The 15654-nt window shown below is 46.0% G+C and overlaps 1 protein-coding gene across 1 annotated transcript; it reads right to left on the bottom strand.

Annotated features, from left to right (window-relative positions):
- Window positions 1-2457: 2457 nt before the first annotated feature.
- Window positions 2458-15406, bottom strand: LOC106584585 (B-cell receptor CD22). The gene is made up of 11 exons (XM_014170029.3): window positions 15329-15406; window positions 6511-6606; window positions 5567-5926; window positions 5054-5347; window positions 4669-4932; window positions 4151-4438; window positions 3887-3974; window positions 3747-3791; window positions 3616-3660; window positions 3275-3449; window positions 2458-2995 (listed from the first exon to the last, which is right to left on the bottom strand). The coding sequence occupies exons 2-11, from the start codon at window positions 6533-6535 to the stop codon at window positions 2954-2956; spliced, it is 1626 nt and encodes a 541-aa protein (XP_014025504.3). The 5' UTR covers window positions 6536-6606; window positions 15329-15406; the 3' UTR covers window positions 2458-2953.
- Between the last annotated feature and the right edge of the window lie 248 nt (window positions 15407-15654).

Genomic DNA, 15654 nt, shown 5'->3' with positions numbered 1-15654 from the left:
GTGGTTATATTAATTTGGGATCTATCGCATCCCACAACTGTCCTAAACTATGTTCGTAATATTTATTTCTAGCACAGAATAGAATACCTGGCCACCAGTAATTCTCCTAGGCCCGGGCTACCCTACGCCTGCTCTACGCACGGCAGCCATCAGGCCTCTGCACTGCCCAGTTCACCCTGTGCCAGCACTCCGCCCGTGCAGGGCTACTGTTACCACCCAGCCAGGACGGGTTGTGCAGGCTGTGCGCTCCAGATCTCCAGTGCGTGTTCATGGCCCGGTGTATCCAGCTCCTGCTCCTCGCACTAGCCCTGAGGTGCGTGTCTCTAGTCTGGCGCCTCCAAAGCCAGCGCCACGCACCAGGCCTCCAGTGTGTCAGCCCAGTCCAGTTCGTCCTTTTCCTGCTCCTCGCACTAGCCTTGAGGTGCGTGTCTCCAGTCTGGTGCCTCCAAAGCCAGCACCACGCACTAGGCTTCCTGTGTGTTAGTCCAGTCCAGTACGTCCTGTTCCCGCTCCTCGCACTAGCCTTGGGGTGCATGTCTTCAGTCTGGTACCTCCAGTACCAGCCCCACGCACCAGGCCTCCAGTGCGTCAGCCCAGTCCAGTACGTCCTGCTCCTGCTCCTCGCACTGGTTTTGAGGTGCGTGTTACCAGTCTGGCACCTCCAAAGCCAGCCCCACGCACTAGGCCTGTAGTGCGCCTGTCCAGTCCAGAGCTTCCGGAGACAGTTCCCCGTCCAGAGCTTCCGGCGACAGTTCCCCGTCCAGAGCTTCCGGCGACAGTTCCCCGTCCAGAGCTTCCGGCGACAGTTCCCCATCCAGAGCTTCCGGCGACAGTTCCCCATCTAGAGCTTCCGGCGACAGTTCCCCGTCCAGAGCTTCCAGCGACAGTTCCCCGTCTAGAGCTTCCGGCGACAGTTCCCCGTCTAGAGCTTCCGGCGACAGTTCCCCGTCCAGAGCTTCCTGCGACAGTTCCCTGTCGAGAGCTTCCGGCGACAGTTCCCCGTCCAGTGCTTCCGGCGACGTCCTACAGTCCGGAGCCTGCAAAGACGGCCCACAGTCCGGAACCGGCAGAGACGGCCCACAGTCCGGAACCGGCAGAGACGGCCCACAGTCCGGCGCCTGCAGAGAAGGCCCACAGTCCGGCGCCTGCAGAGACGGCCCACAGTCCGGAGCCTGCAGAGACGGCCCACAGGCCGTAGCCTGCAGAGACGGCCCACAGGCCGGAGCTCCCAGAGTCGCCCTTCAGTCCGGAGCTCCCAGAGTCGCCCTTCAGTCCGGAGCTCCCAGAGTCGCCCCTTCAGTCCGGAGCTCCCAGCGTCGCCCTTCAGTCCGGAGCTCCCAGAGTCGCCCCTTCAGTCCGGAGCTCCCAGAGTCGCCCTACAGCCCGAGGTCACCAGCGACGCGCATCAGCCCGAGGTCTCCAGCGACGCGCATCAGCCCGAGGTCTCCAGCGACGCGCCTCAGCCCGAGGTCTCCAGCGACGCGCCTCAGCCCGAGGTCTCCAGCGACGTCTGCACCTTTGGGGGGGGGGGGGTACTGTCACGTCCTGACCAGTAAAGAGGTTATTTGTTATTGTAGTTTGGTCAGGACGTGGCAGGGGGTGTTTGTTTTATGTGTTTTGGGGTTTGTTGGGCAATGTTCTATGTTAGTCTATTTCTATGTCTGTGTCTAGTTTATCTATTTCTATGCTTAGTTTATTGGTTTGACCGTCAATTGGAGGCAGCTGTTTCTCATTGCCTCTAATTGAAGGTCCTATTTAGTAGGGGTGTTTTTTCATGGGTTTTTGTGGGTAGTTGTTCCGTAGGTGTAGCTGTGTGCCTCACAGGACTGTTTCCACTAGTGTAGCCCACAGCCATATGGCATAGCCAGATCAGGACCTAACATAAGGACAACTCAGAGTATGCTATTCTGTTCATCTGAAATAAACTACATTTTCTTCATATCATGTTTCTTTAGACTTGTCTAAAATAAATAATGGATTAAATTATGGATTTATTTGAAAATGTAGATGTTCCAAAGGTCTGCATCAGTGGCTTGTAGGCTGTGTGTGGAAGCCAGGAGATGCTAAATGTGTTTATATTAATTAATGGTTAATTACCGTGAGACCGGCAGTTATTTGCTTGACAATCACCCGGCTGACAAAATTTTGTGACCACCACAGCCCTAGCCAGGCCAACAGGTTTGTGTCAAGAACTGCAACGCTGCTGGGTTTTTCATGCTCAACAGCTTCCTGTGAGTATCAAGAATGGTCCACCACCCAAAGGACATCCAGCCAACTTAACACAACAGTGGGAAGCACTGGAGTCAACATGGGCCAGCATCCCTGTGGAATACCTTGTAGAGTCCAAGCCCAGACGAATTGAAGCTGTTCTGAGGGCAAAGGGGTGCATCTCAATATTTGGAAACTTTTCCTACTGTTTGGTATACTCAGTGTATAGACTGCTCTGTAAAAAAAAAGTTAACATGTATGTATTTTATTTCAGTTATAATTATGTTCACATAACACATTTTTAAAAGCAATTTGACACACAAATGAAGTTGATACAAAAGTTATAATACAAAACATAGGTTACATTCATCACTTGAACACACAAAAAAACACAATCCACACAGCCCAGACAGGTGCACAAACACAACAACTTTAGACTTTTAACAGTAGGCTACACGACACAATCTTCAACTTATAACAATTGGATAACATTATTATTGTGTACTCTTTTATTATTATTATTATTTAATTAAACCTTTATTTAACCAGGAAGGGCTCATTGAGATTTAAAATATATTTTTCAAGAGCGTCCTGGCCAAATAGGCAGCACCAAGTCATTACAAACATTACAGACAAACATGAAACTACAAGTAATCTAGTAAAAAAAACAGAATTCAAGAGTATAACTCTGAGTATAACTCTTCAAGAGTATAACTCTGAAGCAAACGCTGTGTTCACTGGTAGTTCAATAGTTTTGGTAGATATCATCCCTGTCTGAACACATAGCCTGTGGGGAAAAAATAAGAACGTTTTAACCTATCTTTTTACATGCTTGAGAAACCAACAGAAGAGCACTGTATTTAGGCCACCAAAATGGCTTCACAAATATACTTGGTCTGAGGGCTACAGGGGTGTAAAAGTATGTAATTGAGGTTTAGTGGTAATTACTCTCCTGTCATAACAGTGTCTGAAATATGAAAGTGAGGGTAAAAAGTATGTGGTATTTACATTTTTATCAAACGCTGCACCAGCCAAATTGTGCGTGCAGTGAGGTTACAAAGTTTACCTTTGTGTTTTCTTCTAATTTGATCTTCTCGTTGTTCTTTGCTGGGTTTAGACTAGGCTTCTTTGGCACAAAGTCATTTTCGTAGACTGACGATTGTCTATCCGTCCTTGCATTCTCCTTGGGTATGGCCATGGGCATGGCCTTAGGCTTGGTCCTCTTAGCCGTTTGCTGTGGTCTGAGAAGGAGAAGAGAATGTGGAACCTAATTATAGTTCAGTACCATTTTTACTTTTTAAATGTTTTATTCTCCAACCACCCTCTACACAAGCGAATTAATTTACATGCTATATCATATGAATTTGATGATTGGTCAAAGGGTAAGAGAATTCAACTTTTTCTTACTTTTGGGGATTGCTGTACCTTAGGGACTCTGACATGTCAGCTTGCCTTATTGACAACAAACATCTCAATGTCAATGAGCTTGAACATTATTAGTTGTTGTATGTAAAATACAGATGCAAAAATGACAGTACCTTAGAGGGATATCCAAAGTGTGGAGATTAGAGCTGGCCTTTGGTCTACAGATAATGTAGAAGGGAGACATCATTCAAAAATGACACACCTAAAATGGTTGAATATGTGACATCTTCTCATCATCAAGAACCATACAAACCTCTCTCTGCAACGTCTTCTGCGTACAACCATTACAAATCCCAGAAAGACACTTCCAACTGCCAGAGCAGTCAGCATCCATGGCATAACTGTGTTCAAAGAAAGACAGACAGAGAGAGATAGAGAGTGAGGGCAAGAGAGAGAGAGAGAGAGAGGAGGGGGGACACATGGGGAGGCAGAGGAGGAAGAAAGACTGTCACCGTGTGTAGATTCTAATGACATCAGAAGATTAAGAACAGAAATTCTGTACTGAAAGCTTGCTTACACTGTCCAGCTGTGGATTTTGTGTTAAGGGGCAGCTGCTGGATGTCAGTGGCCAGTGAGTTACTGGCTACGCAGGAGACATTTGGACGACTTTCCACAGGCCCAGTGAGTTCTGCTGACACCGTATCATCTCTGTATATGGTGATGGAAGTGAAGGAGGATGGGAGAGTGCTGCTTCCGCTGATTGTCCAGCGCAGAGTGGCATTAGGTCGGGCTTCTGCTCTACACACACAGGTCAGAATCCCACCCTCCAAAGAGCAAGTGGAGTCAGAGAGGATTGCTGGGGGGACTGGAGTGACAGAATGACACAAAGTGGTGATTTAAAAAAAATAATGTTTTCCTTCTTATTGTAAGTGAGAAACAATGACAATAGAACTACGTTAGGGTGGGAAGGAGTCTGTTCTTCTATTTTACACCCATAGCCTGTTGCTAGAATTAGCATTTCAGTGTACAAATATAATGCTAGTTCCATTGGAAACTGTGCAACCAGACAATAGACACATACAATGAGATACTTACAGTTGACATCCAGAAACAGCCAGGCTGACTGATTTGATCCAATATTGTTTTGGACAATGCAGGAGAATGAAGAGTCTCTGCTAATGTTGGCATAGGACATGTTTCCCTGAGTTGAATTCGTTTGGATGCTTTGGCCTCCCTGTCGTCTGATCCACACATACCGGCCTGGCTGGGGGTTGCTGTCAGCAACACACTCCAGGTTGACACTATGACCTTCACTGACTGGCTGTTCATCCGCCATCATCGTCACAGCTACAGGGGCATCTGTTAATGAAGTAGACAGACATGTATTGGTACTATGTAGTTGTTTGTTCTGTAAAATGGTATATGATGTGAACGGAATAATTACACAACTGAGAACAAACAAGAAAGACCAAAAACGTACATGAGATGTTAAGAATGACTGGTTGACTCTCAGTTTGGACTGTAGCGAATTGAGCTGTGCATTTCATCTCTTGTTTGTGCAGTTGCAACGTTCCTCTTCCTTGTATTGTCTCAGTAGACACCCACAGCCCTCCCTTTTCCTCCATGGAAGTCACCGCTGTAGAATTTACAGGCAAACGGCTCCAGTGAAGGGACGGAGGAGAGGATGGGCAGGAATGCCAGACACTACAGTTGGCCTGGAATAAGGCTCCATCCACCATTGCATTCTGCATGGATAACGCAGGAGCTTTTCTATCTGCAAGTTCAAATAAATTATTATTAGCTTATGATTTAACACCCTGTCTGCAATTCTCATTCAGTTTTAACATAGTGCTTTAACTACCGACCACTATCACTCCTAAATACAGATGTCAAAGTAAGGAAGTACTGTTCATCTAATCACAATCTGTTGTTTTTCAGTTGTTCAACTACAACAAATATTCAATCTAATCCACCTCTCCATGACTGTGCTTACTTTCAATTGTAATCGTTACAAACTGATGATGGAACTTTTGTGTAGCTGACTCATCAGGGTTGATCCACACGTAGAGCTTGAGGTTATTGTCTCTCCACGTCACACTCTCAATCCTCAGTGTACAGTCCCCCTTTGCTGAATTGCCTGGCACTGATGTGCGCCCTCTAAAACTGTCTTCCACACTGGTCGGTTCCTTGCCATCGTAAAGCTTGGGATATTGAAAGCTATGATACAGGTACCAGATGACCCTGTGGTGGGGGGTGGTGTGACAGGACACTTCTACACAGCTGCCATCTACCGCCTTCACAGTACTGGACACCTTCACTATCCAACAGTGACCAAGCGAGACAAGTGTGCACCCTGAGGAAGAAGGCCTAACAAGTCAGTTCACATTGCATCACTTCTCTTTTATTACTTTGCCAGCTGTATTAAGTGGAGCTTGAATCAACGTCCCCAACTTGAGGAACTGAATAGGTTGATCCGCAGAAGTGTTTTCCCCGTGCAACAGAAAGTGCTGCATTGCAGGACAAATATAACAGCTGCATTGACACTGCATCTAAACCAAATTCACTTGCCGTAGCCAGTAAGCACATCTCACACATTCTGTGACCACAGGTTGAAAATACTGCATGTGGTTCTGTCATTGTCTTTCTTTATACATGTAGCACTTTCAGCAAAGACCATTGCTAACAATAATCAGAGTCAATAATTGGGTTCCATTATAAAATCTTCATCAGTTTCTGTAGCACCAGCTTGTCCAAATCAAAAATAATTAGCATTTACTGTACATACTGTATTTATCTACATACTGTCCACATACAGTATTTAACACATAGTGACATTTAACGGCTTAAAGCTAGAAAGTTCAATTCAGATAATTTGGACGCAAACATACAGTTTTACCACGCAAGCAAATGTCATATAATCAGATGTGTATAACGTACCTGTGATGAAGCTGAGGATGTCCATTAGAGTCTGTGGTGTCTTTCGTCTATTCGGGTCCCGATACCATGTGATGCTTAAGATGCCGACGTTTATAGCTATAAAACAAACAATTAATCACCCAATCAATTCATTAAAGGAAAACTCCACCCAAAAACAATCTTTTGGTATTTGTTTCATTAGTCTGTCGTTGACATACTCCCAAAATGTTTCGCTTGTCAGCATTATTTTGAAAGTTACATATCTTGAAGACTTGTTTGCTGACAAGCAAAACGTTTTGGACTATATCAACAATGGACTAATGAAACAAATACCAATAGATTGTTTTTGGGTGGAACCTTTTTTATTTGTATTTATTTTTTAAATATTTTTTTAGGGGGTAGATCATCTTTAATATAGCAGATAGATTGTAGCTTCCATCAATGTAATTGTCTGCATCATTTCCAATCCCCCATATATGTATTTTTAAATGTGCATGTATATGCAGTACCGGCCAAAAGTTTGCAGACACCTACTCATTCCAGAGTTTTACTTTATTTTAAATATGTTCTACATTGCAGAATAATAGTGAAGACATCAAAGCTATGACAAAACACGTGGAATAATGTAGTAACCATTTTTTTATTTTTATAAATCAAAATATATTTTGGATTTTAGATTCTTCAAAGTAACCACCCTTTGCCTTGATGACAGCTTTGCGCACTCTTGTAGGTTTGTCCAAACTTTTGACTGATACTGTACATACACATATACATACATTTTCCTCATCAATTTTCCTCATCAATCTACACACAATACCCCATAATGACAAAGCAAAAACTGGTTTTGAATTTTTTAGCAAATTTATAAAAAAAATAGAAAACAGAAATAATAAATTTAAATAAGTATTCAGACCCTTTACTCAGTCCTTTGTTGAAGCACCTTTGGCAGCGATTCTTGGGTATGATGCTACAAGCTTGGCACACCTGTATTTGGGAAGTTCCTCCCATTCTTCTCTGCAGATCCTCTCAAGCCCTGCCAGGTTGGATGGGGAGCGTCGCTGCACAGCTATTTTCAGGTCTTCGCAGAGAAGTTCGATCGGGTTCAAGTCCGGGCTCTGGCTGGGACACTCAAGGATATTCAGAGACTTGTCCCGAAGCCACTCCTGTGTTGTCTTGGCTGTGTGCTTAGGCTCATTGTCCTGTTGGAAGGTGAACCTTTGCCCCAGTCTGAGGTCCTGAGCGCTCTGGAGCAGGTTTTCATCAAGGATCTCTCTTTGCTCCGTTTATCTTTGCCTCGATCCTGACTAGTCTTCCCGCCACCACCATACTTCACCATAGGGATGATGCCAGATTTCCTCCAGACGTGCGCATGGCATTCAGACCAAAAAGTTGAATCTTGGTTTCATCAGACAAGATAATCTTGTTTCTCATGCTCTCAGAGTCTTTGGGTGCCTTTTGGTAAACTCCAAGCGGGCTATTTTGGCAAACTCCATGTGCCTTTTACTGAGGAGTGGCTTCCGTCTGGCCACTCTACCATAAAGGCCTGACTGGTGGAGTACTGCAGAGATGGTTGTCCATTTGGAAGGTTAACCCATCTCCACAGAGGAACTCTAGAGCTCTGTTAGAGTGATCATTGGGTTCTTGGTCACCTCTCTGAAGCGGCCATCTCTGTTAAGAGTCTTGGTGGTTCCAAACTTCTTCCATTTAAGAATGATGTAGGCCACTGTGTTCTTTGGGCCCTTCAATGCTGCATAAATATTTTCGTATGCTTCCCAAGATCTGTGCCTCGACACAATCCTGTCTCGGAGTTCTACGGACAATTCCTTCGACCTCATGGCTTTGTTTTTCCTCTGACATGCACTGTCAATGGTGGGTCCTTATATAGACAGGTGTGTGCCTTTCCAAGTCATGTCCAATCAATTGAATTTACCACAGGTGGACTCCAATCAAGTTGTAGAAACATCTCATGGATGATCAATGGAAACAGGATGCACCTGAGATCAATTTCGAGTCTCATAGCAACGGGTCTGAATACTTATGTAAATAAGGTATTTCTGTTTTTTATTTGTAATAAATTGGCAGAAATGTCTAAAATCCTGTTTTACTTTGCCATTATGGGATATTGTGCATAGATTGCTGAGGATTTGTATTTATTTATTCCATTTTAGAATAAGGCTGTAACGTAAAAATAATGTGGAAAAAGTTGAGGTGTCTGAATACTTTCCTAAGGCAAGCTGTACGGAGGAAACACCTTACAGCTGGCAACCAAAGTCAGCGTGCATGAGCCACAGTAGTCACTAGAGCGCAATGGGACAAGGACATCCTGGCCGGCCAAACCCTCCCCTAACCCGGACGACGCTGGGCCTCATGGGTCTCCCCGTCGCGGGGGATTGACCTTGTTGAGTGTCTGATAATCTACCGTTTACAGTGGCAAAAATGGTATGTGAACCCTATGGAAATACCTGGATTTCTGCATAAATTGGTCATAACATTTGATCTGATCTTCATCTAAGTCACAACAAGACAAACACAGTCTTTAAACTAATAACACACAAACAATTATAGGTTTTCATGTCTTTATTGGACACACTGTGTAAACATTCACAGTGCAGGGTGGAAAAAGTATGTGAACCCTTGGATTTAATAACTGGTTGACCCTCCTTTGTCAGCAATAACCTCAACCGAACGTTTTCTGTAGTTGTTGAACAGACCTGCACAACGGTCAGGAGGAATGTTGGACCATTCATCTTTACAAAACTATTTCAGTTCAGCAATATTCTTGGGGTGTCTGGTGTGAACCGCTCTCTTGAGATCATGCCACAGCATCTCAATTGGGTTGAGGTCAGGACTCTGACTGGGCCACTTGTAACGGCTGTCTTCTGTAGAAATGGACCAAGGCGCAGCAGGTATGTGAATACTCATCTTTAATTAAAATAAAGGAGTAGAGCATCCACTTAACAATTCAAACAATATATAAGACAGGAACAGTTTTGCAGGCACACAACACGCAGTGCAAAAATAACTACCCACAAAACCAAGTGACAAACATACTCCTACATATATGACTCCCAATCAGGAACAACGATCCCCAGCTGTTCCTGATCAGGAGTCACAAGACCAACACAGAACAATCACACACACAAGACTGCCACGTCCTGACCCCAAAACTACAACAGCTCCATCTGCTGGTCAGGACGTGACAGTACCCCCCCCTCAAGGTGCAGACCCCGGAATGCACCTAACAACGAAAAAACACCAACAAACAAAATCCCCAACAAAACCCATAAACAATAACCCCTAAACAATAAGGGAGGGAAGGGAGGGTGGCTGCCGTCAACGACGGCACTGTGCTACACCCTCCCTCCCCAACCCACCTATCCTGGAGGTGGCTCCGGTGCAGGACGTGGACCCTGCTCCACCCTCGGCGTCGCCCACTTCGGTGGAGCCGATAGCTGCGCCAGGCAGACGGACCCCTCGAGCCGGGCCGGAGGACAGGAGGGCCCCTCGGGCTGGGCCGGGGGACAGGAGGGCCCCTCGGGCTGGGCCGGGGGACAGGAGGGCCCCTCGGGCTGGGCCGGGGGACAGGAGGACCACTCGGGCTGGACCGGAGGGCAGGAGGACCACTCAGGCTGGACCGGAGGGCAGGAGGACCACTCGGGCTGATCCTGACAGGCCGGGCACCCTGGCAGATCAGGGCAGGCGGGCACCTCTGGCAGAACCGGGCAGTCCGGCCACTCTGGCAGAACAGGGCAGTCCGGCCACTCTGGCAGAACAGGGCAGTCCGGCCACTCCGGCAGAACAGGGCAGTCCGGCCACTCCGGCAGAACAGGGCAGTCCGGCCACTCCGGCAGTTCAGGGCAGTCCGGCCACTCCGGCAGTTCAGGGCAGTCCGGCCACTCCGGCAGTTCAGGGCAGTCCGGCCACTCCGGCAGTTCAGGGCAGTCCGGCCACTCCGGCAGTTCAGGGCAGTCCGGCCACTCCGGCAGTTCAGGGCAGTCCGGCCACTCCGGCAGTTCAGCGCAGTCCGGCCACTCCGGCAGTTCAGCGCAGTCCGGCCACTCCGGCAGTTCAGCGCAGTCCGGCCACTCCGGCAGTTCAGCGCAGTCCGACCACTCCGGCAGTTCAGCGCAGTCCGGCCACTCCGGCGACTGTAGACTGGCGGGCAGCTCCGACGACTGTTGACTGGCGGGCAGCTCCGACGACTGTTGACTGGCGGGCAGCTCCGACGACTGTTGACTGGCGGGCAGCTCCGACGACTGTTGACTGGCGGGCAGCTCCGACGACTGTTGACTGGCGGGCAGCTCCGACGACTGTTGACTGGCGGGCAGCTCCGACGACTGTTGACTGGCGGGCAGCTCCGACGACTGTTGACTGGCGGGCAGCTCTGACGACTGTTGACTGGCGGGCAACTCTGGTGACTGTTGACTGGCGGGCAGCTCTGGTGACTGTTGACTGGCGGGCAGCTCTGATGACGACTGTTGACTCCTGATGCGTGGGGCAGGTATTGGACGTACCAGCCTGGAGACACGCACCTCCATGCTAGTGTGTCTAGCGGGAAACACCGGACCGAAAGGGCGCACTGGCGGTCTTGAGTGCAGGGTTGGCATCACCCCTTCCGGCTCGATGCTCCCCTTGCCCTGGCACCTGCGGGGCGCTGGTACTGGGCGAAGTGGGCTGTGCGTCCGTATAGGCGAGATGGTGCGCACCTCAGCGTAACATGACGCCCTCCACCTCGTACGCACCTCCCTGTAGTCACGGGTAGCTGGCTTACGGCTCTTCCCTGGCCTGGCCAAACTACCCGTGTGCCCCCCCCAAAAAAAATCTTGGGGCTGCCTCTCGGGTTTCCTAGCCAACCGTGTTCCAGCGTAACGTTCCCGATGGTTCCTCTGTCCAGCTGCCTCCACTCTCCTGAGTGCCTCCACCTGTTCCCATGGGAGGCGATCCCTTCCGGCCAGGATCTCCTCCCAGGTGTAGGCTCCCTTGCCGTCCAGGACGTCCTCCCATGTCCATTGTTCCCTTTTTCTCTCCTGTGGCTTCCTCCTCTTCTGCTGCTTGGTCCTTTGGTGGTGGGTAGTTCTGTAACGGCTGTCTTCTGTAGAAATGGACCAAGGCGCAGCAGGTATGTGAATACTCATCTTTAATTAAAATAAAGGAGTAGAGCATCCACTTAACAATTCAAACAATATATAAGACAGGAACAGTTTTGCAGGCACACAACACGCAGTGCAAAAACAACTACCCACAAAACCAAGTGACAAACATACTCCTACATATATGACTCCCAATCAGGAACAACGATCCCCAGCTGTTCCTGATCAGGAGTCACAAGACCAACACAGAACAATCACACACACAAGACTGCCACGTCCTGACCCCAAAACTACAACAGCTCCATCTGCTGGTCAGGACGTGACACCACTCCAGAAGACGTATTTTCTTCTGTTGAAGCCATTCTGTTGTTGATTTACTTCTGTGCTTTGGGTCGTTGTCCTGTTGCATCACCCAACTTCTGTTGAGCTTCAATTGGCAGACAGATAGCCTTACATTCTCCTGAAAAATGTCTTGATAAACTTGGGAATTCGTTTTTCCGTCAATGATAGCAAGCTGTCCAGGTAGGCCAGCATCCCAGAGTCGCCTCTTCACTGTTGACATTGAGACTGGTGTATTGCGGGTACTAATTAATGAAGCTGCCAGTTGAGGACTTGTGAGGCGTCTGTTTCTCAAACTAGACACTCTAATGTACTTGTCCTCTTGCTCAGTTGTGCACCGGGGCCTCCCACTCCTCTTTATATTCTGGTTAGAGCCAGTTTATGCTGTTCTGTGAAGGGAGTAGTACACAGCATTGTACGAGGTCTTCCGTTTCTTGGCAATTTCTCACATGGCATAGCCTTCATTTTTCAGAACAAGAATAGACTGACGAGTTTCAGAAGAAAGTAATTTGTTTCTGGCCATTTTGAGCCTGTAATCAAACCCACAAATGCTGATGCGCCAGATACTCAAGTAGTCTAAAGATGGACAGTTTTATTGCTTCTTTAATCAGAACAACAGTTTTCAGCTGTGTTAACATAATTGCAAAAGGGTTTTCTAATGATCAGTTAGCCTTTTAAAATGATAAACTTGGATTAGCTAACACAACGTGCCATTGGAACACAGGAGTGACGGTTGCTGATAATGGGCCTCTGTACGCCTATGTAGATATTCCATAAAAAAATCAGCCGTTTCCAGCTACAATACTCATTTACAACATTATCAATGTCTACACTGCATTTCTGATCAATTTGATGTTATTTTAATGGACCAAAAATTGTATATACAGTATTTTCGTGGACCCCCTGCAGTACCTCCGCTGAGCAGCTTTTAATTTTTTTATTTAACCTTTATTTAACTAGGCAAGTCAGTTAAGAATAAATTCTTATTTACAATGACGGCCTACCAAAAGGCAAAAGGCCTCCTGCGGGGACGGGGGCCTGGGATTAAAAAAATAAAATAAATACAATATAAATACAGGACAAAATACACATCACAACAAGAGAGACAACATAACATTACATAAAGAGAGACCTAAGACAACAACATAGCAAGGCAGCAACACATGACAACACATCATGGTAGCAACACAACAAAACAACAACATGGTGGCAACACAACATGGTAGCGGCACAAAACATGGTACAAACATTATTGGGCACAGTCAACAGCACAAAGGGCAAGAAGGTAGAGACAACAATACATCACACAAAGCAGCCACAACTGTCAGTAAGAGTGACCATGATTGAGTCTTTGAATGAAGATATTGAAATAAAACTGTCCAGTTTGAGTGTTTGTTGCAGCTCGTTCCAGTCGCTAGCTGCAGCGAACTGAAAAGAGGAGCGACCCAGGGATGTGTGTGCTTTGGGGACCTTTAACAAAACGTGACTGGCAGAACGGGTGTTGTATGTGGAGGATGAGGGCTGCAGTAGATATCTCAGATAGGAGGGAGTGAGGCCTAAGAGGGTTTTATAAATAAGCATCAACCAGTGGGTCTTGCGACGGGTATACAGAGGTGACCAATTTACAGAGGAGTATAGATGTGTCCTATAAGGAGCATTGGTGGCAAATCTGATGGCCGAATGGTAAAGAATGTGTTGCTGCTCGAGAGCTAAATCTGTTTTTTTTTAAACGACTCACAGCACAACGCGGACAGTGAAGAAACACTATGCACACACACCGGACTCTACCTACACACTCACACATACTTACACTGACACTCCAACACATACATACACAATCACTCACACACAACATGTACACACAGGCACACATTCGCCACACACCACAGGATTTTGGTGGCACCTTAATTGGGGAGGACGGGCTCATGGTCACGGCTGGAGCGGAATTAGTTGAACGGTATCAAATAAATCAAACACATGGTTTCCATATTTTCGATGCCATTCCATTAGCTCCGTTCCAGACATTACTATGAGCCGTCCTCCCCTCAGTAGCCTCCAGTGCCACACAAATGCTTAAACACTCATCACATACGGTGCTGCTACTGTTTATATTCTATCCTGTTGCCTAGTCACTTTACCTTTACCTATATGTACATATCTACCTCCATTACTTCATACCCCTGCACAGCGACTCTGTACTGGTACCCCGTGTATATAGCCAAGCTTTCATTGGTCATTGTGTATTTATTCCTTGTGTTACAATTTTTTGGTTCTTCTTCTTCTATTATTATTATCATTATTGTATTCTAAATTGTTGGAAAGGGCCTGTAAGTAAGTATTTCACTGTTAGTCTACACCTGTAGTTTACGAAGCATATGTATTTTATTTGGCACACACACGCATGCACACAAACAGTCTAACACATTTTAATATTGTAATATTGTATTATTGTAGTATTTTATATAGTACGTTTGTAATAATAGAGTGATAATGTAATGTCTTGTATGAAGAATTGTTTTATTTATGATGTAGCCTGTGGTTTTGTTGAGACGTAATTCTTTTATTCCTGTTTGTACCACAGGAAGAGAAGCTGCTGCCTTATGAGGATCCTAATAAACACCAATACTAGGTCCTGTGTGGCTCAGTTGGTAGAGCACGGTCTTTGCAATTCCAGGGTTGTGGGTTCGATTCCCACGGGGGACAAGTTTGAAAATGTATTCAAGTCACTCTGGTTAAGAGTTAACTCCTGATATTCTACAGGATGTGAAACTGCCATGGCCAGAGACCCTCCCTCGTTTCTTGTCACTACTTCTGCCAATTTAATTTTGGTTTGTTAAAACAGGATGTGGGTGGACAGTTTCTCAGAAATCACCCCAGGTGAAAAAAAATTGATAACAAATTGAGAACAATATCAAGATGAACAGTCTATCGTATATTATGTGGTAGGTGGGAAGAGTTTACTGGAAATAAATCCCAGTCTACTTGTAGGCTGCAAAATGACATTATAAACCATAATCAGACAGCAGAACCATGTATGATGACCTATGTCAACCAATGAAAACACTGTTTCTAACATTAATAAACGGCAAAAAAGACACTCAAAAAATGTATTAAAAGGAATAGGATTTTGATGTCTCTGTCCTTTATCTAGGAGATATAAGAAAGGTCAGGAAATATTTTGGTTTCTTTGGACACATATACCATAAATATAACCTAAAATAGTTCTACCTGAAACCAAAAAGTATTCCCCTATAGGGACAGCCTAAGAACCCTTTTGGAACCCTTGTTTCTAAGAGTGTACAGACATACCATCATATTTACATTTCCCGAAATGGTTTGTTCAACCTATCACTGTCATTGAAATATTGTCACAAATCCCCATAAAACCAGAGATGAACATCATGCCTTACCTTCAGAGGAGGCGGTGAGCGTGTCTGTCTGAGTTGGCCCTCTGTTCCCTGTCACAAAGCGAAAACCTCTACTGCACATCATCCTCCCCTTTGTTCTTTTCAAACAGGAAACTCACTGAGTCTGTCAGAGCCTACTTTCCAATTGGCCAACAGTTTGTTCTAATGTTAGCTTTCAAACGCACCTTTGTATTTTTTATTTTTTTGTTGTTAAATGCTATTGGTGCATTCAGTGATATTATAGTGAGTTTATTAAGAGTTTTAAATACCTTGAAAACATTAAAGGTTATACAGAACGTATGCCATCATAATGCTGTGAACAATTACAT

Source organism: Salmo salar, chromosome 02 (genome assembly GCF_965601325.2).
Source record: "Salmo salar chromosome 02, fSalSal1, whole genome shotgun sequence".
NCBI lineage: Eukaryota > Metazoa > Chordata > Actinopteri > Salmoniformes > Salmonidae > Salmo > Salmo salar.
Note: the sequence above shows the minus strand (reverse complement) of the source record. Positions and strands in the feature narration are given on the sequence as shown.